The sequence below is a fragment of the Ursus americanus genome, chromosome 27, assembly GCF_024610735.1.
Source record: "Ursus americanus isolate L20-20 chromosome 27, mUrsAme1.1.p, whole genome shotgun sequence".
NCBI lineage: Eukaryota > Metazoa > Chordata > Mammalia > Carnivora > Ursidae > Ursus > Ursus americanus.
Genome location: NC_142153.1, coordinates 41,314,898 through 41,336,869, shown reverse-complemented (window position 1 = coordinate 41,336,869; position 21,972 = coordinate 41,314,898). Strand labels below are relative to the sequence as shown.

The window sequence follows — 21,972 nt, the reverse complement described above, 5'->3', positions numbered from 1 at the left end:
ATGCATTTTTCTCCAAATAGAACGTTATTTTGAGTCTAAATGTGCCAAAAGCATTCTTCGGAACGACATGAAATACTGTACTTCTGTTTGTGACTAGGTTTCCCCCGAATATTGGAGCAGAGTCATACACTACAAAATGTGTGTGTGACAGGGCACCGAACCAGGGGCCAAAAAAGAAGAAACAAGAAGTCCTCAGACAAGTCTAGAAAGGGAAAGGAGAGGGACTCGCTGGTGGTTTACATTCGGGATTGCTTCAGGAAACTGCCGCTCCTCACCTCAGCCCTTCCAGACATCAGGTGTAACCGCACGTGGGGGACCGTGCCCCTAGAGACACATGGTGGAAAGGTAGTGTTGCTCAGAGAGCAGGTCAGGATCTAACAGCAGGGGAATGTGCCCGGGAGGGATGGGTGAGATGCCCTCATGGTACCGGTCTGGGAGCATAAAAAGACAACAACCAAAACTCCCTTCCATGCGGATTCCGGAGCCAGGTTCACGTTATTCCCTCTAACCTCCTTTCACCTGATGTTTAACAATGGCTATGTCAACATACGTCAACATCTTACCTTAAAAATCTGTTGCAAGGCACGGCTTTTGGATCCACTGGGGATGGAAGGCGATGGTCCAGCTGCTCTTTCCCAGCTGTGTTTTTGGTGCTTGAAGGATAAAATTGGAGAACAACCCAGGGGAATAATGCAGGGACCTTGCTAACAGCAATTCACAGAAGCGATTCCAGAGAATTCCAAGCCTGGTACAGAACACCGGGAGAACATTTGTGGAGTCCAGGGGGTCCTGCACATGGGAGCAACCTCACCCAGACCCAAGGAGCAGGTGGGGTTTCATAAGCGGCAGTCCTGATGGGTGCACACAGGGGAATCTGTGGGAATCTGTGGGCGTCTCCTTCCACCATCTTTTGTCCATTGGGGAAGGAAGACCGAGGGGTGGGGGTGAGCGAGAAGTGTGGGAGAATGCCAATCCCATCGCCATTTGAAAGACGAGTATAAATCAGCAATAAGCCATCTAGCCTGAGTTTCAGGTGTTAGTCACAGTTATTTTTGTTAGAAAAATCAAGTAGTCAAAAGTCTGTTTCTTATAATATATGCTCATGTGGGAAAAAAATACATTTTTTCCTCATTTAGGGATATATGAATCTATTCATTGTTTTCTTTGAAATAAACCTATTGGTAAGACAATTATACACAAAGCACTCCGTCTCCAATAAGAAGGTTCTGGCACTTAGTTTTGAAACCCCTTAGCAGAGATCAGAATGCCTTGTTTCTTCTAGTTTGTCTAACTCTTATTCATCCCAAGAGAATGCTAATGACTATGTTTTTATATGTTATTGGCCTCCTGCTGAAAATTATCTTCTAATCCTCTTTAAAAATTTTCTTTTTCTAATCAACCTCCAGAGGAATTTATTGTCTGAACAGAGATTTTCTTGTTTTGATTTATACAAATCACTGTGTGATATCAACAAATGCTTGCCTGATGATTTCACTTGCACGGATTTGCCTGGAAATAATATTATCCACCTGACGTTCTAAAGAAATTGGCACGTTCGTTTGTGGCATTTCTGCCTGCATTAAATCTTTGCGTTTTGTTTTTGTTTTGGGGGGTTTTTTGTTTGTTTTTAGAGATGAGGAAAATCCCTCCATTCTATGTGTGTACCTAAAGTATTTGGGGGTATTTTAATATTTGAGAGAGAATACACCTGTGTCTACTTCTTTTCCTTATTCTGTAGACTAATGTGTCGTCATTTTGAATCTTAAGCAATATAAATAGCATGACCTGTCAAATAAAAAAATGAAATCTCTTCTAACTTTGTGTCATCACAATCAGGTGTAGAATATTATATAGGCAGACTATTAGAATGTTTCACATTAATTTTCAGTTCTCCTTTTAATTCTAGGCTTGTTTTTGTTGTTGTTGTTGTTCAACAAATACCTATTAATAATAGCAAATTCTATGTACGAATTCACCCTAGCAATTATTTCAGGGGAGAAGAAAAAGACCACACATTATTCCTGTTTCTGAGAAGCTTAAAATATTTGGAGAAGTTAGATTCTAATAATAGATAATCCTAATATTAACACGTAATGTTTATAAAGTGTTTAATAATTTACCAAACTCTATCCCATACATGGTCTAATATGATCCTCTGAGAAATCTTGAGGTAGAATAGATATTTTTATCTGCATTTCATAGACAGGAAAATGAAGGCTCGGGATGTAAAATAGCCTGCTCACCTGATGCAGAGCAAGACCAAAGCCAGGGTCAGACTGCATTTACTGTCTTAGCTGTCCTGCCCCAGGTGACAGTCGCTCCAGCAGCATCAGAGGGTGACATAGAATGATCTGCACAATTTGCTATAGTGTTTAGACAGGGGTACTGTTTCCTCTGATGAAAGAGGTAGCATTAAAGCTGAGCCTGAAGATGGAGTAAGAATTCATCCAGTGAAGACAAGGACAGTAGCAGTCCAGGAAAGAGAATTACATAAGGAAAGCCACAGAGGTGGGGAAGGGCAGGACATATCAGGGAGAGATCAAGAGAGCAATTTGTCTGGCTTATGAGTTACATCTTGCACAAAATAGAGCTAGAAGGCACCTTAAAATCAGAATGCAAAGGGTCTTGTAATTCAACAAAAGTCTTCACTTCATTTAATAATACACTATATGTTCATTAAATTGAATTTTAAATTAGAAATAAGCAATGGAGAGCTACTAGAGATTTTTTTATTGGGAAAAAATGATATGCTGAGTTTTGCACCGTAGGAAAATTACTGTGATGGTGACATATGAATGGGACTGAAGAGCGAGAAAGATTTAGAAATGAGGAGAATATTGCAAAAGCCTAGGAAAAATAGGAATTTGAACCTGCATTAGAGTGTTAGTGGGGGCAGGTCAACATAGGAATGAACAGGAGGATTATATCAAAAGTAGAACAAAAAGACAAGACTGAAGACACAGCATATAGCTAAACGTTGGGAAGGAAAAGGGAAAGACTTGTTAAAAGTTTATTGTGAAATTTCAAGCTTGAGTGTGGGAGAAGCAATGTAACCGTGAGCAGAAATGTGGAAAGAGGAGTAAGAGGTGATCTGTGTGAGAGGAACATGATTATCCTTTGGGATGTGGAGCTTGAGTTGCTGGTAAGTCATTCACATGAATATACAAAACCAATACCTAGTAGCTGGAGGTTCACCCCCATAAGACAATCCATGGTGGTAGGTAGATTGTCAAGAGAGAGAAAGAGAGAAAGTTAAAGGACAGGTCTTAGGAGTTACAGACATCTGTTGAGCCAGGTGGGGATGGGACAAAGTAGAGATTTCAGAGGAATGATCAAAGAAGTAGGACATAAAGATAGTGTCAGTCAGTATTGTACAAGTCCTTAGAAAGACAAACGCTAACAAAGGCGTAATTGGATTCATGCGTAGTGAGCAGAGAAAGAAGTTTTTGTACAAGAATGTAATGGAAAAGAAGCCATATGAAACCGGAGCACAAAGTGTTAAATATTCCTTCAAGAATTTTGAGAAAGACATGGTGGGAGAAAGGAGGAGAAAGATGAGCAGAAAAAGACCAAAGAAAAGAAATATGATATCCAAGACAGAGGGAAAAACCATATGAGCCAGTCCCTGAAGGGCATTAGATAAAGATTTTCAGTGAAAAGAATATAGAAAGAGGGTGTATATAAAGAGAGAAATCTTGAGGTGGAGAGAATTCGAGGATTCTCATAAAGAATGGCTCCAGGGGTGCCTGGGGGGCTCAGTCGGTTAAGGGTCTGACTCTCCATCTCAGCTTAGGTCTTGATCTCATGGTCGTCAGTTGAGGCCCCACCTTCAAGCCTATTTAAAAAAAAAAAAAAAAAAAAGAATGGCTCCAATTTTTATTCTTCCCCCTCCCAAAACAATCTACACCAAGCAGAGTGAAAATCACCAAGATCCAATTCTATGGGTATATTTCACCTATTTCACAGAAGCAGAATTAGACTGATTAGGGCTTATAAAGGATAGCTTAGGATTAGAAAGAATTTAAAACCCATCTGATTCCATTTCATTTCTTCAGCAATGCATTAGCAAGGGGCTTAAGTGACAAGGTTATTTCTCTTTCTCGCTAGTGTGAGGTGAGTGTTCTTTGTCAGAGGGAGGTTCTGTTCCACACGGTCATTCAGGGACCCAAGGTGTCCACAGCCTCGCCATCTTTAACACATGGCATTCAGGGTGGCTCTGGGCATCACCAGCTGTCTAGGGACAAAAAGTTCCTCTATAGAAGATTAGTTGGAGGTGAAGATCCCACTTCCATTCGCGTTCCTTTGCCACCTCCTGTGGTCTGACGGACACACCTCATTGTTGGGGGCTTAGAAAATGAAGTCCCTTGCTGGGCAGTTACAAACTAGCTATGATCGTATCCGTAAGGACAAAGAAGAGATCAGACGTTGGTGGCACACCGACACTCTTTCCCTCTCGTGTTTAGGAAGGAGCTCTTAGTTGTAGCTTGTGCTCTACCATACGCTCTTCTAACAAGATCATGAAAATGGCTTTACTTCTGAGGAAATTTCTCCAAGTTGTAGAGAAATAGGCCTAGAGAGGAGAGTTAAGTGATGAGTTTATTTCTCACTGGCTGTACTGAAGATAACTTCCCCCTCTTTGGAAAGACAGATAAAAGCCTAATAGATCATAGATGCTTATTAATTATTTACTTAAGTAACACTTACTATCCCACATTTATGTGATCTGAAAATTCTCTGGGTGCAATTAATTAGAAATGAGATCAAAGCTACATACTCCTTTTGATGTCCTATTTATATAATTTATTTCTGTCAGAAGAAAATAATCATAATGTCATGTGCCATGTGAATATATGCAAGTTTGTCCTGACATTGTTGTTTTGAATATCTTAGCTTTTTCTCACAAAGGCTATGTTCTGTGATGTGACATCTTGTCTGCTCTCACTGCTTCCCTTTATATATACAGACTTGGTGGTCCTTCTAACTATTTAAGTCTTCTAGCTTATTTTTACTTTATTGACGTAACTTTTCCGGGTTTCACATTATTCACTTAAAGCTTCTGGACCTTGGGTCTTTTCTTAGGTAAATAGCACAGTTGAGGATATTGTGGTAATATTTGTTACTGTGCTTAAATTGTTATTCTAATGATTATTACCTATATTCACTGCCTATGGAATTTTGATAGGATGAGGTTACACGTTTAAAAAGCTATTTGGTGGGACGCCTGGGTGGCACAGCGATTAAGCGTCTGCCTTCGGCTCAGGGCGTGATCCCAGCGTTATGGGATCGAGCCCCACATCAGGCTCCTGCGCTATGAGCCTGCTTCTTCCTCTCCCACTCCCCCTGCTTGTGTTCCCTCTCTCGCTGGCTGTCTCTCTCTCTGTCAGATAAATAAATAAAATCTTTAAAAAAAAAAAAAAGCTATTTGGAAACCAGCTATTTCTAAATCGAACAGTTACCAGTTAATAACCTACCAGATAGTCTGAAAATAACCAGTTGTATGTTATCAGAAAAACCGTGCTCTGTTAGCTCATCAGCATAGAGTTGGTGTTTGGTTGGCTCTGCCATGAGATATTTCTGTCATTTGAGTCAAGTCTCTTACTTTTTCTTCATTCCTATTCTGTCCTCACTTGCCGAATGGTAATCACGTCTTCCCAACCTGCCTTGTCAGGTGATTAGAAATTAAAAAAAAAAAAAAAAACAAGATACTTTATGAGGCAAAATTATAAGCATCATTATTTTAATTTCTCAAAATGATTTCAGTGTACTGGTAGAGCCAAAGAATAGCAAGAATTAACGAAAGAGTCAAACAGCAAGTGATCATACCAGTAATTGGTGGTGGGAGTTCTCTCAATCTAAGGATTAGGAAAATCATATTAAAGACTTTTTTTTCTCTAAAGCCAAGAAAGTAATGTCTCAGTCTTAGTAAGGAATAGATTTTAATAGGGAAAGGATAAATTTTTCTAAAACTGTATCTAATTTTATTTGGACCTTTTTTAAAATTGAAAACAGATGAGAATTAAAAATCTTCATGAAATCAGTTGTAACTGGCTTTTAAATGGGATTCTGCACTTAGAAGAAAACGTAAGGATAACTTTAGTTATTTAGGTACCGGCTCGGTTGCTATAACACAGAGACCCAAGTGCAGTGGTTTAACTGAGGTAGTTTATCTCTTACACAAATAGCAATCCAGAGATGGGCAGACAGTCCAGCCAGGCAAGGCAGCTGAGCTTACAGAATTCATTCAGGGATTCGTATTTCTTCCATCTTGGCGCTCTGCCATCTCTGAGGACAGCAATTCCCCAAATTTTTGTCCTCAGAATGCTTCATACTTTTGAAAATTACTGGAACTCCAGAGCTTTTGTTTGTACGTTTCGTATCTATCAGTATTTATCACATGCAAAATGAAAACTAAGAAATGTTTCAAGTATTTAATTCTTTTAAAAATAACATTATATTTCTTTCTTATTTCTGCTGTAACAAATTACCACAAGGGAGGGCTTAAAGCAATATGTTACTTTCTTATAGTTCTGGAGGCCATGAGTCTAACATCGAGGTCTTGGCTGGACAGCATTCCTTCTGGAAGCTTCAGAGGAGAATCCATCCCCTCGCTTTTTGCAACTTCAGAGGCTGCCTGCATTACGTGGATGATGGTTCTTCCTCCATCTTCAAGGCATATCATGGCGATCTCCTGTTCCTTCATTACATCTTCTTTCCCTGCTCCTGGCCCTCCTCTCTCCCTCAGGTAAGTACCCTAGTGATTACATGGTGCCCACCCGTATAACCCTCGGCTTCTTCCAATCTCAAGATCCTTAATTAATCTCATCTGTAAAGTCGCCTCTAAACGGACCTATGCACAGGGTCCTGCGATCATGGTGTGACTACTTTCAGGGGGCCATTATTCAGCTTACCACAGACGATAAAGGCATTATTTTTAACATAAATAAAATAGATTTTAATGAAAAATAACTATTTTCCAAAGCTCAAAGTAAACTTTAGTGAGAAGAATGACATGGTTTTACATTTTGCCAATCCCTTCAATGACTTGCTTAGCAGAAGCCTACTGCATTCTCCTATCTGCTCTGGCACGCAGTCTGTCGTAATGTGTTATGTTGGCTGAAGCATATGAAGAAAATCCATTTTCACAGTCCTATAACTGAAAAAGGAGGAGCATTTTGAAAGACTTCTCAAATAATTATGGGTATGCTTATTTAATACTACACCACAACTTGACAAGTGGTATTTTATTAAAGGCTGGCTACAATGTGGAGCCTGAAACAGTATTAATGTAGTTTTCATGCTCTTGTCACATGGCTGTCCACTGTTCCAGCTTTCACTTTGATAGGTTTCCACATGAATGATTTCGTAACATCATTATGTTCATCATTTGGCAAATATCAGTTCGCTAAATTGTGCCTCTTTTGACTATTAGAACACTTTATTATACAGCATTCAACAACATTTATTACTATCACGACCAAATCTCATTAGAAAATTCTTTAAACATTGGGAAGCTATCACAGTGGCAGATTCAACTTTTCCAATTCTCATTTTTTCTTTAAAACTTGAATCTTTACTCTGGTAACAAACACTGTCAGTTGTTTTCCTTGAAGCAACAAGCTTCTTTCATTCATTTTCAAGAAAATGTCTGCCAAGTGCCCAAGTCTGAATAATCATGGTTTGTCTGCCAGTTGTTTTTCCAAGTAAAAATGGTGTGCCATTAGGAAAACAAAAGTGACTAGTTCAGTTCTCAGCTCAACGGTTGCAGAAGTGCTTTGCTTCAAGACAATCCTATGCATACTTTTCATTTCTTCACACATACTATGAAACTTAATTCATGAACTTATGGTTCTGGATTTAACAACATTGATCATTGGTATGACTGCTTCATCAAGGATATTTTTTAATGAAACTGCCATTTTGCTTCTGTGGCTAAGTGGATAAGGTAAACAGCATCTTAGTAGTATTATTGAAAGAGTTTTGACAATGTGGAGACCTACTGAAAATGTCTCAGGGATCCCTAGATGTCTGAAGACAATAGACTGAGAACAGCTGTCTCAGGGCATTATCTCACCTGCCTTTGAATCAATGCCACATCCACAGTCCAGCATTCAGGAAGGAAGGAGATCATAAATAGAGGGCAAGAGATTTCTTTCCAGAGAAGGGACAGAGCAGTTGTCCATATGACTTCCACTGACATTCCATCAGTGAGAACTTAGTCACATGACCAAACTGAGCTGCCATGGAGGGTGTGGAATGTGGCCTCCGGTTCCCCCATCCTGAGTGTAGCAAAGACTGGATTACTATTAAGGAGAGAACAAATGTTTCGGAAACAAGGAACTTTCTGCTACATGGATGCCATCAAAGAGTATTGTTTAAGTTGCCATATAACTAGCTTCCTGCCTATTTATTTTAGGGCGTGCACATCTTTCAAAGGACTGTAAGTTTTCCAAGTAGTTCATTTTAGGAATCAAGTTCTGCTGGCAAACATCCATTAAAATGGTGCAAATCTGAGACTGAAAATAATAATATTAACACAACGGAGGCATCCTTGGAGCTAGGATGGGCTCTAAGCTGTGGCTCTGCAGTGGGAAAGAGGAACATAATGCAGGTAGCAAAGCACGCTGTTCTGTAGGTGGAACCAGACTGCAATGTGCAGGGGGGTAATTTTAAAGAAAAAAATTAAATGTCTGTGAATCTGTTTCTTATCCTTTCCTCTCGTTCAAGGCAGGGTCCTTGCCGGTAATGGAAGCAGCATTGCTTTACGCAAGACAAAGATTAAGTTCTCTTCTCAGGTGCCATATTTGAAAATGGCAACACACAGTATCCACCTCATAATAACATTGGGATGGATTAAATGAGATAACCTGTGTGATATCCTTCCCACAAGTCTCTTAACAAAAACAACAGAACCATGGTGGAAATCACTAGGCAAATAAGTAATGTTCCTGGTTAGGGGCCAAAGCTAAAGGTATTGAATTATCTCTGGTTGTCTACTCCTAACAGTGACCTATAATGATTACAATCAATTCATGATAGGACTAGTCTTTAAACTATCCCTAAATAGGGGCACCTGGGTGGCTCAGTCAGTTAATCGGCTGCCTTCGGCTTAGATCATGATCCCACGGTCCTGGGATGGAGCCCCACATCTGAAAGTCCTAGGATCAAGCCCCACATCTGGCTTCTCAATCAGTGGGGAGTCTGCTTCTCTCTCTCCCTCTACCCCTCCCCCTACTTGTGTGCACTTGCTCTCTCTCCCTCTCTCAAATAATCAATAAAATCTTAAAAATAAAATATCCCCAAATAATGAGGTGAACAATAGAACAATTTCCAAAGTCAGAATTCCCCATACCACAAAGTATACTACACCCTTGAATTCTCTGAATCCAGTACTTTCATAGATACATTTTAATAGCCTCTTCCCATCTAGATGAAAGGATCTCTTTTAGATCTTATCAGTTAACCCACTCCACAATCTCTCCCCACAGGGGTGGGGACAGGAATGAGAATCAAGACGGTGAGCAGTTAAGAACAGATAAGAAGGGGTCTTACCAAGGGCTCCCTAGCATGATCTGGTCCCTGAGAAGGTAAATGCCGGTGTTCCCATCAGATATTTATCAGGGGTCTGTGTGCTTTTTGGCTTCTCTTCAGCCAGAGAGGTGGCCTGGGGTGGCCTTAACATACCCTTATTCTCCCCCCGTCCCCACTCCCAGGCAGGTGCTCTGCCTTTTGTTAGTGAAAACAGGAAAAGTATCTACCACCTGTTCAATAATTTCCAAGCACTGTGAACCTTTGAGAACAAAGATGAATTTTTTTTTCTCAATCGCTTGGTTGGTCTGTAGATCGATCAATGAGAGACTAAATGCTTTGATGACATAAGAGAAACAGGGCTTTTAATGAACTTGAATGCAGGGATGTGAGGCTATTTCCCATTAGGACTCTGGCAGGGGGCAAAGAGTGCAAGGGCACGCAGAGGGCACAAATGAAGGCCTGTCATGCGGCAGGGCGTGGGGGCGCTGAGCACACAGGGAAGGAGTGGAGTCCCGAGCCTCACAGCCCGTGCCACAAGCTCGCCCAAGTACATCAAAAAGAAGACGGCACTGGCGAGGACAAAGGGCCAACCAGACCGTGATGGTGCGGAAAACAAACATGATTAGGCCGGGTTAGCCCTGACGGTCTCAGAGTGAATAAACAGGCCATGGAGTTCTGTCACTCACAAAGCGATTCATCCCGACCATTAGTAACAGGATGGAGTGACTGCATCTACTGTGCTACATTTAACACAGGTCTGCACCAGCTACACAGAACTCAAAAATACGTTCTCCTTCCTAAGGGGGAAAAAAAACCTACCAGAGAGTGGAAAATGGCTAGCCATCCTAACTTAAACGTGATGACATGGGATGGAACACACTCAGAAACACCAACCAGCACAGCTCTTCCTCGCAGACTTCTTTCCTGGAGTTCCCAGCCCCACTCCTCTGGCAGGACTGGGGGTTGGAGGCAGAGCTGTGGCCAGACCAGCCACACACAAATTCACAGGCTTTACAGAGGCAACAGTTCCCACCAACCCCTGCTAGAAAGCCCTCAGGAATCCACACGAGTTGGTAGCCCGGCATACTCAGCGTTGTTGAGGTCCTAGGTAATAACAGGACGCTTAGCACTTACAACTTTATCCACTGAGCCTTTCTTAAAAATGTCGAAGCGTGCCATGGTCACCAAAGGAGAGCTTGTAAGAGTCGAAGTCGCTTGTGCAATAATGATATTGCTCATTATTCCGTAATTCAGTAAATAAAAATAAACAGATTATAAATCAAAGTTTCTAAGAGCAGAGGTGGAAAGTCAGAGCATATTAGGAGAGCATAAATAATTTAGAAGTATTTACTATTTCTTATATTTTTTCAGCAAAGTTTTAAGGGAAAGTCATACTTCATAATAATTACATACTTCAGGGTTGATTTTTATTTTTCTAATGTTACCCTCTCTCCTTCTACTTTATTTGGAGAATAGGTGGTTTTAAAACATTACAGCAAAACGAAGGATGCTTCCCCTCTGCCTGGGTCAAAAATTTTCAACCTTTTCTCTTTTTTCCATTGTTTGCTTTAAAAAGAACACTTACTTAAATAGAAAATTAAAGACTAAGAATTCTAAAGCAACTCTGTATCTACCAGACAAACATTTCTTTGTAGCAATGTTTAGGTCTGTTTTTTTCTTCCTCCTGAACAGTTACGTTCTCTGGAAATGTGTATCCTACAACTACTTTCTGTTCTTACATTTCTCTGATTAGAGATCAAAACGCTTATTCTGTTCAGCCCATTGCTGTCAAATTATTGGTACCCAAAAGCTTATTATTTATAAGTCATGCAGAAAGAGTACTTCATTTTTATCATACCTGAAATGGAAATCACATAGTTTAAATGAAATTTTCATCAAGATTAGTCATTAAGTCAACATGTCATTATTTTGGATTTCAAAACTTTTTTCTTTTCTTCTGAAACACATTACAATCTGTCCCTGCCCTATGGAAATCGTGATGCAGCTGAAATCACAGCTCAACCCCTTGCTTCCTATAGACGGTCCCATTTCCGTGTCTCCCAGAGTCCTTGTAGGAAGCCTCCACCAAGTCCACGTCTGTAGACTTTCCCACAGCTACACCCCCATTTGGAATGTAGCAAGCACCCAATTAATGTTGGCCATTACTATTATAGTCATAATTATTAGGATTAAAATGCTAACACTATCCCATATCTTTAAGGCCTAGAGCTAGGAAGCCTGCTGTCTTAGTCAGCTCTGGGTGCTGTAACAAAATGCCATAGGCTGGGTGGCTTAAGCAGTACTTCCTTCCCCCAGCTCTGGAGGCTGCGAAGAGCAAGACCAGTGTACTGGCAGATTTGGTCCCTGGTGAGGATCGTCTTCCTGGCTTGCAGACACTGAGTGGGGAGAAAAATGACAGGAAGCAAGTCCTCTGATGCCTCTTATCAGGGCTCCATCGTATGACCTCATCTAAACTTCATTCCCTTCCAAAGGTGCCATCCAGATACCATCACATTGGGAGTTAGGAGTTCAACACACAAATATTGGGGGGACACAATTCAGTACATAGAATTCATCCCCTGCCCTTCCCAAATTCATGTCCTCTCCTGTGAATGCACTCATTTCCTCCCAACAGCCCCAGAAGCCTTAACTCATTCCAGCATCAGCTTGAAGCCTAGGGTCCAAAGTCTCATTTAAATATCTTCTGAATCACATATGGATGAGACTTGAGATAGGACCTTAACCTGAGGCAAAATTTCTCTCCAGCTGTGAATCTGTGAAACCAGACAAATCGTGTGCCTCCAAAATACAGAGCTGGGTTAAGTATAGAACGGACATTCCCATTTCAAAAGGGAGAGCCAGAACCAAGGGAGACAGATCCCAAACAAGTAAATTCCATTAGATCTTAAGGCTCAGGAATAATCCTTTTGGGGTCAGTGCTTTGCCCTCTAGGCCCATGCAGTGACAGCACTACCTCACATCGATGCTGAGACAGTGTGGGGTGAGATGCCCTGCCCCTGGGCTGCCTGGGGCCTGAGCCCAGCCCTCTCTGAGAGGTCCCTCCCCTGAGGCACTGGGTGCAGGAATCCCAGCCACTGATCTGATAGAATCCAGGCTGACAGATCAGTGGGTGCTTATCAGGATTAGTATTTTGAACTATATTCCTCCTCTTTTTAAAAAGTGGGCTCTCATTTATCTCTATTGGCCTAAACTTGAACCGTGGGAATTTCAAGTTCACCTGCAAGGACAAGCTGCACCCTGGTAAATGTTCCAGAGGTTGGGAAAAAATCAGAAAGGACAGACATTAGTAATCCACGATCGTCTTTAGGTTTCGTACGACTTTTGGTATAGCCCTCTGCTTGCAGGGATGTACAAATGCCTGTCCCAGAGCATCGCTCAGTCTGTAAGAGACAAAACTTACTTCCTTGGCTTTTCATAGCCTAGAACATAGGACAGCTACTTGTTTTGTATTCTCTACCTGATGATAAATACACCCCATATAATATTTGTCTCTCAGGTGGAATACAGCAAACGTTTTTTTAAGATTTTATTTATTTATTTGACAGAAAGAAAGTGAGAGAGCACAAGCAGGGGGAGCTGCAGAGGGAGAGGGAGAAGCAGATGCGGGGCTCGATCCCAGGACCCCAGGATCATGCCCTGAGCTGAAGGAGATGCATAACTGACTGAGCCACCCAGGCGCCCCTCCATCAAACATTTTTAATCCCTTTCTTTGACGTATACCATAGACCTCGTGAATAATTAAGTCATGATTCACAAATGGCCAGTTTTTCTTTGCTTTTTTGCTTCGCAGACTTCAAAGGTAGAAGGTAAGGCTGGTGGAAAACGTCAACCTAAATTATCTTATCACTCACTATATGTTTTTGCTAAGAGAATTTCATTCTTTAGCCGTGGTGAGAGAAGGCCCAGTCTTCAGCTTCAAAGCTTTAAAGTCTTTAACAAACCCTTGCTCACTCCAGCCCGTAATTCTGAATTCCCCCGGAACCCGCACCCTCATCTGAGCTGGCCTGCATGCAGTTTCTTCAACCCTCACTAACCAAGACTGCATCCTCTACTGAGCAAAGGTATGCAAGAGGAGGCCAGATTTTCCAAGGTCAAAACACAGGCTTTCTATAGCAGCAGGACAGGGTACAAGTGCGTAGGGAAATTGAGTCGGTTCAGTTTATGATGAAATCTCTGGTACGTGCTCTTTACTAAATATTTTGTTCCCTGACTTGGTTTTTAACAGCAAAAGACTAAGCGAAAACAATCATTAGAACACACATCAATTCCTCAAGACATCAGTTCCATTCTTGAAGGAAAAAGTTAAGTGAATTACTGAATTGAATCCAATTATGGTGCCTAGTAAAACAAAGCATACTTTAGAAATGTGTTGCAGACATTCATTTCATATTAATTATGGACATATTTGGCCTTCAATCGGTCATGTTCAGTATTTAATTATTTTATGAGACTTTTGGATCTGATTTAGCTTCCCTCGTTTAGTTCCTTTAATCCATCGTTCTTCATAGGAAAAAAGATGTGTTCAGTGCCCATGAAGAGGATTAAATTAACTTTTCTGCAAACCCACGTTGGCCTCGGGCCTCCGGGTCACCCTTTGGTAGGGATCCCTGTAGGGGCTGAGTTGGCCCTTGTTTGTCAGAGAACTGTTCTTGAGCTAGGCCCAAGGCACAACATATAACCTGCCACCTTCTTAGACGAGTGGAGGATTGGGCAAGCCTCAGTGCTGTCCCTTAGGAGTAGCCAATGAGTACCTTCCTATAGGATCGTCATGCAAAGTAAATGCATTTATTCACAGAAAGTGCTTAGAATAATGCCTGGCACCCAGGAAGCATTCAGCAAGTGATAGTTTATTATTTAGTTAATACGGTTGCTGCTTCTCTTATTGCCGCCACCCATGAAAGGACAATTAGGGAAGATCTTTCTCTTGGGCACTTGCTGAAACTGGCACGGTCCTGCGTGGCAGGGCCTCACCCTAGGGGAATGTCCTTCAGTAGAACACTTGATATGTTGACGATCGATTTCATGGAGAGATCGCAAAGAAAGCTTTTCTTGGAGCACCCAGTATGTGAGTGAATAAAGGTAGCACATACAGAGTCACGGCATCAAATTCAAAACAAACTTTTCTCTGTACAACCAAGAAAAAAAAATACTTCAGGACCGGGGTTAAGTTCTCAATGAGTGTTTGGCTGAAGCTGATGGAGGAAGTTGTAGAGAAGGAAGGATGGGGAGAAAGAAAACAGATGTAAATTTAGGGAAGGAGGAATTTACATCATCCGTGGTGGTATCTTTTAATAGAACAGAGCCGGGCATATCGCATCCCATTCATTCAGCGTGCTGAATTTTCTAAGAAGATCGTGCGGAAAGGCTAAGTTCAATTTCACTGTCTTCTCAAAATAACTGTGTTCATTAAACCACGTATTCCAATGTTTACTAAATCTGTGTTCAGTCACTTCATTAGTCGGGAGATCCCATTTCCTCACCCATTCTTTCCCACCACCCCAATATAAAAACCTTTCCATACAGCTTGCTAATGCCTGACATTCCCTTAACAGAGGGGAGAAACTTCCATTTCATTAAAAAAAAAAAAAAGGCCCTCCGTGCATGATATTCAAGTGCCTCTGATCCCCTCTAACTTTAAAATTCAATTTAAATTATGCATTGCTGAGTTCAGATTGTTTCCAGAAACCAGCAGTGAGAACAGGTGCTCTGGGACTAAGGGGGGACAGAGAAGGAGAAATGCAGCCCAGAGGGGATAATGGGTGAATAACACATGATAATAAAGGCTGGGGACCCAAAGACCAGGGTGTAGTCTTTAAGGGTGTTCAAGCATTAGACCTGGACAGCAGAGTTGGTTGAATAGGAGTGAGAAGGTGCTACGGTATAAAGCCAGGATTAAATTAGATTTGTGCATGAGAATCGCAGCTGGTTGTCCATCCTCTGGGGACAAAATGGGTACAAGAGGGATGAGTTGCACTAGTTCCACAGGGAGAGGGCGATTGTGTCCAGAGAGCAGATCTTGCTGGTAATCAGTCCACAAGAGTCAACAGAAATGAGGCTTCTGAACCCTGTTCCTTAAATTAAGTGCCCAGAGCCAATCCCACAGCCTCCCCCCGGTGGGTGACTTAATTGAAATTGATTCTCTCTCAACCTTACTCAAGTATAAACTTACTCTTGGAAAGGACAGTGGGGCTTGCTGCAGCTTGTTCCTCTAGAACCAGTAAGAACAAAGGATTTACCTAAATTCTTCCCCTCTCGGTACTTCACCTCATTAGCTAACGCAAGCTGCGTTTGGCCGCCCACGAATGTTGGACCCGCTTGGCAGGCAGTCCAGCATCGGTATGTGCACGGTGAGGAGGCTCTTCTGTTGATATGTGTTACAGTCCCGACTAATATCCATCCAGTGTTCAAGTAATAATTTGATACTAATCCCAAGAATATCTGTGGTTTTTAATGTTTTCAGACTTCCTTCATAGCTACTTTTTTGTTCTATAAAAATGTTTTTATTTTAATTCCAGTATAGTTAATAGACTGTGTTTCAGGTGTACCATATAGGGATTCACCACTTCCATACAACACCCAGTGCTCATTACAAGTGCCCTCCTTAATCCCCATCACCTATTTCCCCCCATGCCCCCTCCCACCTCCCCTCTGGTAACCATCCGTTGGTTCTTTATAGTTAAGAGACTGTTTCTTGATTCGTCTCTTTCTCTCTCCTTTATTTGTTCATTTGTTTTGTCTCTTAATTTCCATATATGAATGAAATCATATAGTATTTGTCTTTCTCTGACTGACTTATTTTGCTTAGCATTATACTCTCTAGCTCCATCCAAGTTGTTGCAAATGGCAAGATTTTGTTCTTTTTATGGCTGAATTATATTCCATTGTGTATATATACCACTTCCTCTTTATTCCTTCATCTGTCAGTGGCCACTTGGGTTGCTTCCATAATTCGGCTATTGTAAATGATGCTGTGTAAATGTGGTTGTGCGTTGTGTCCCTTCTAAGTAGTGTTTTTGTGTCCTTTGGATAAGTACCCAGTGCACGATTCCCGGATCATAGGGTAGTTCTATTTTTAATTGTTTGAGGAGCCTCCCATATTGTTTTCCACAGTGGCTGACCTAGTTTGCTTTCCCACCAATGAGGCACAAGTGTTCCTTTTCCTCCACATCCTCACCAACAATTGTTGTTTCATCCCATGATAACTTCATATCAGTGTGTTGGGCAAGGAAATGTATCTTCTTATAAATAAGTAAAATTCAAACCTTAGGTATTTGTCATTTCCTTCAAAACAGAAAATAAAAATAGATGGTCACATCCAAAATACCTCTCTAGTGCAGAAAAGCATACCAAATCCCAGCCTACAGAATCAGGTGAAACAGAGCAGGAAAAGGACTGCAGTTCTGGTCCAGTGCCACAAAAGACAAGATGTGAAGCAAACGTTGTGGTAAGGCCTGAGGGCCATGCATAGGGCCTTTGAAAGACAAGATGTGAACTTCGGTGAGCAAATTCAGTCTCCATTAGGAAGAAGTACCAGTAATGAGCAGTAACACCTTAAACTCAAAGTTGCAAGCCCAACAGGATCTGTCAGGTAGTTACTATTTCTCCAGTGTTACATATGAATAAACCAGGCGTCAGGAGATGGCGTGATTTACTCAAGGTCACATGGCTAGTAAGTGCCAGACCTGAGATCTGAGCCTTGGCCAGACTGGTTGAAAGTTAAGCTTTTTCCACCATACCATGTTGCTGAAGCAAAAACTTGGCCTCTCTGGTGATTCAGCTGAGCTTCCTTTAGGTTGCCGACACTCCATTGCTGTATTCATCGTCCCATATTTTATGATATTCATCAAGCTTAGCTTACGCGTGGATTGCATGGAAATGTTTCTTTTAAAAGGCTGTTGTAAATAAAATGGTCGGCAGTGCTTATCTTGTTTGTTGACTGACTATAAATAGATCCTCATTGAGTTGCAAATGTAATGCCATGTTCTAGAAACAATATGAAGATATGAGACTTTGTTGGTTTTCTACACTGTTGTCTTTATCCATGTTCCTAAGTGTCCCTGCAGAAGAGCAGCAGGTGTGTTGGGCTCATGATCATGACCGACCACAGGAATATCTTCCATGACACACCGATTGAGCTGGTAATGGCTTCTTCACATTCTTCTCCCAGTGGCTCCAGGTAGGAAGCTGGGCCTGCACAGGAAGGGCACCAAAGAGCCAGTAGGTTCTTCAGATGAGGAAGCAGCAGGCTCTTTTTCATGCAGGGAGCTTGCAGAGCCTCAGTGACTGGATTAGCGAATTTAAACCTTAGCAATGCAGCCTTTTATTTCTTTAAAAACACTACACCCATCTGTTGGCCTCATGCACAGGCAGCTGCGCTAGGCCTGAGTATCAACATTCTTAATGTCAAGGGGTTGTAAAATTTTGCTTTTGTGACAAGAAGTCTTCAGGGCCATAATTAACAGAGTAGGGAATTTCAACCCAAATATTATAACTTCTTTAAAACTATGCCATCTGCTAACCTTATGTCCTCAATTGAGCTTGAGTCCTTGAAAACAGCAGGGAAAAAAAATCACAAAACTTAATTTTTATTTCAGTAAGGTTTATTTGGCGGGGAGAGCATGCAGGATGGTGAGGGAGGAGGGGTGGGCATTGTTCACAATTTACAAAGGAAGCGAACAGAATGCTTATAGTTGGCTTGCATTCTGCTTTTCAGATTTTTCCCACTAGAAGTAGGGTTATAGGTTTGGAGAACATGGATTTACTGTGATACGATTAACAAAGTTTATGCTTTTGTTATTGCTACTATCTCCTTCTTCCCTTTCTGCCCCTTCACCGCATTTCTTTCCAGCCTTCCCCAGGTTTGCAAAGCAACTGTGTGTTCTGTATGTCTTGTGGTAATGTGGCTAAGCCTCACACTGATACTTCTTTTGGCCAAGGTGGGAGAAAGTTCCAATAAAATGTCAAAAGTATAGAACCCAGCTATGTTACATGGGTATCCTTCCAGTCTTTTTTCCCATGGATCTCGCTTTTTTCTTTCTTCCAGAATTGAGATCATACCAGAAGCATTTATTAAGTGACTAAGGATATAAGGATGCATAAGACATAGTCTCAGCCTGAGTGATAAACCGCATAGTAGTTAAACAGATTATTTCAACCCAGCGTGATAATGCTACAATTAAGGAGGGCTCAGAGTACCATAAACGAAGCCACTGAGCCCAGGATGAGCAATTCAAGAAAGACAGCCCCGAAGAGGTGTCCCCTGAACTAAAGGATTGGAGCTGGTTTGGTGACAAAGGGTCAAGAGGGCGTTCCAGATCAAAGGAACAAGTGGATCCTAGAGTAACAGCAAACTGACAGCTGCTCAGAATTGCGAGAGCAGGAAGGGCCACGCTGGAGGCTCAAAGACTGAGGCCAGCTCTAGAAAGCTGTACTGAAGAGCTTCAATGTTATCCTTTAGAAAACAGAAGCATTATAATATGGCCTTAAGTTGCCATTTAGATAGACGACACCAGAGGCACTGTGAAGTTTGAATTTGAGAGAGAACACACCAGGGTCTGCAAGACCTGTCGGGAGATGAGAATTAATCCAAATGGACAGAAAATAAGAGAAAAGAAGAAAATCCAGGCTGTTTGGCAGGTGAAGTGGACTTGGTGATTATCGTTTGCATGTAGGAATTGAGAGAGAAAGTGTTCTGTCTAGATCACCAGCATGAGGGAGGCGATAATGACCTAATTCATTTAGACAAAGCAGGACGTGGAGTTTGTCTTGATACAGGGAGGGGAGGCAGAAGCTGAGTTCAGTTCTCCGGTGTCGTATGTAGGGTCTCATATGCACAAGGCCAGAAGAAGGGCTGCTTAAGTTCAGAAAGAGGATGAGGGATAAAGGTGCAAATTATCTGTGTGTAAGTGAAAATCCAGAACGTACAGAGGGAGAAGATTTGCAGGCAGCAAACCCCGGGCTCATGTTCCAGAAGCCTGCACAGTGTCAAGTATTGTGGTCAACATGTTGAAGGGTCTCCCTAAACACCTGTTTAGTCATAAATGAAGATGTACCCACACTCAAAGTACAATAGACAACTTAAGAGTCAACCTTTCCTCAAAGGTTGTTCCCACCGGGTTAGCTACGTGAATGACTCATCCGTTTGTTCATCAAATCTCTAGTAAGCACCACGCGGCAGGCCACAGTTCAAGACGCCATGGGTGACGGTGTGAATGTAACGGTTGTTGAAATATTGAAATATCTGTGTACAGGTGGCATATAACAGTGGTTTTCGGCTAGGGTGATTTTGCCTCCCGGGAGATGTTTGACAATATCTGGAGATATTTCTGGTTGTCACAGCTGAGGGCGAAGTGACAGTGGAACGTAGTGGATAGAGACCAGAGCTGTGGTTACGTCTTCTACAGTGCACAGCACAGCTCCCAACAACAAAGAATTATTGGTCCCAAAATGTCAAGTGTTCGGAACGCCTGGTGTGTAGTCACTGGTATGAGCCCCCCGAGAGCTTCCCGTCCCTCCTCTGCCTCTCGCTGGGCTCACCGCTCCTCCTACCTTTTCAGGGTCCCACAACTAAAGGGCTCACATCTGTCGCTACAGTTCCCTGCAGGACTTTGTTCAGCTTTATGGCTCCCGTCTGTTCTGATTGGTCGTGTCCCAGCTTTATCACTTGTTAAATATTTGGAATATTTTATAAATATTTGTAAAATATGGCCTTTCTTGTCAATAAGTTTACCTAAATCATCTTACCTCTTAATAAGTGATGATGCTGACCGGAATTCCTTCCTTTAAGAAAGATCAAACCGTCTACGAAATAACAGGTATCACCAGAAAAATGAAGACTTGATGCACCCAGCAATTTGTGAGGAGTTGGGAACACGTAAATTAGCCGTACATGACGGCACAAGACAAAATAATAACAGGATTATTGCTAGCATAAAGGAAAATTTGGAATAACTTTGAGAAGTTTAGGAGGAAATGATCTGGGCCTATATAGTTTATTCCAAAGCATATTAAAGTGTAAAGATTTAAACAATGTTCAAAAAGATATTTTCAACATAGCAGATGGTAACAGGAAAGAAAGTTCCTTAAAGTGCTGTTGAGCCGATCATTTTCCACCCTTACCCATTTATATAAATTGCATTAGATGTGAGTACAAATACCATTTGGATAGGCAGCACATTTTTAAAGCTTTCATATAAATACTTTAAAAAATGAAATATCCCAAAGAAATTATGGAGCAAAGGAAGTCTGTTTTGAATATGTTGTCTCTTTTAGAACATCTGCGCATATTGACATGGTTAGTTACTAAAGATAAACATAAATTATTAATCAGCCACCTACAGTGTTGCTTTCTGTTCTGTGCTACTGGGAAATAATTAACTGAATTATGCTTATTAACATGCACTGTAAATTAGAAAAACGGTTTTGTAAAGACTTACAATTTTCATGGTCATACAACTTAAAACAGAGTAGCATGCCTGTCAGTTTAACAGCCCTCGAAGTTCCCCTCCGGTTCACCAGAGCATCCAGAGCTAAGTAGGTGACATTGGCATGAAAGAGTTCTCCCCCCAAGGATTTCAGATTTTTTTAGCCAACAGAGTCAGTGCTATAACTGTACACTGCTCACATAAGGTAAAAGCCAGAGCCGCCTTCACAGTATTTTCGGTTCCTTTTCTTACATTCATTTTCAGCAGGAAGACGCTAGCACAAAAAAGTGAGACTGGACCTTCATCCCCATAAGATTTCAGCCAACGCTTGCCTGCAAGTGTCATTCAAGAATTGACATTAAAAAGCAAATGAGATAACAAAACCAAAGTGCTGTAACAAGCATAAAATAAGAAGTTTCAAAAAAGCATCTTCTCATTGTGGCTCATCCAGATGGTCCTTGATGCCAGTGAGGTGGTGACTTCCTCAAGGTTAGAGACTCTCTGTTTCTCTTACTCCACGTGCACTTGGTGCTGGCTATGGAGGCAGCTGCTTGAAAGCCGCCTTGAAAGTCATCATCTCTTGGGGCGCATGGGTGGCTCAGTAGGTTAAGTGGTCATGATCTCAGGATCCTGGGATCGAGCCCTGCATTGGGCTCCCTGCTCAGCGGGGAGCCTGCTTCTCCCTCTTCCTCTGCCGGGCATTCTCCCTGCTTGTGCTCTCTCTCTCTCTCTCTGTCAAATAAATAAATAAATAAAATCAAGAAAGAAAGAAAAAGAAAGAAAGAAAAAAAAGGAAGGAAGGAAGGAAGGAAGGAAGGAAGAAGAAAGAAAGAAAGAAAGAAAGAAAAAGAAAGAAAGAAAGAAAGAAAGAAAGAAAGAAAGAAAGAAAGAAAGAAAGAAAGAAAAAGAAAAGAAAAGAAAGAAAAAGAAAGAAAAAAAGGGAAAAGAAAGAAATCATCTCTGGTAATCAGTTCATGCAGCCAGTCACTGATAATTAAAA

At 41.5% G+C, this 21,972-nt stretch overlaps 1 protein-coding gene across 4 annotated transcripts in view; it reads left to right on the top strand.

The window, feature by feature from the left end:
- LOC123784489 (uncharacterized) overlaps positions 1 to 21,972 on the top strand; it is a 402,614-nt gene that overhangs the window by 374,466 nt on the left and 6,176 nt on the right. For 2 of the 4 annotated variants that reach the window (XR_006777469.2, XM_087856553.1), the window contains one exon: positions 6,526 to 6,742. Coding sequence is in view for 2 of the 4 variants with exons in the window: in XM_087856553.1 (XP_087712679.1) it covers positions 6,526 to 6,742 (217 nt within the window). In the remaining 2 variants the exon portion in view is untranslated. Of the gene's footprint in view, positions 1 to 6,525; positions 6,743 to 17,601; positions 20,783 to 21,236; positions 21,462 to 21,972 lie in introns of those variants that run through there. The other 2 variants (XR_015722034.1, XM_087856552.1) reach the window with 2 other exon arrangements.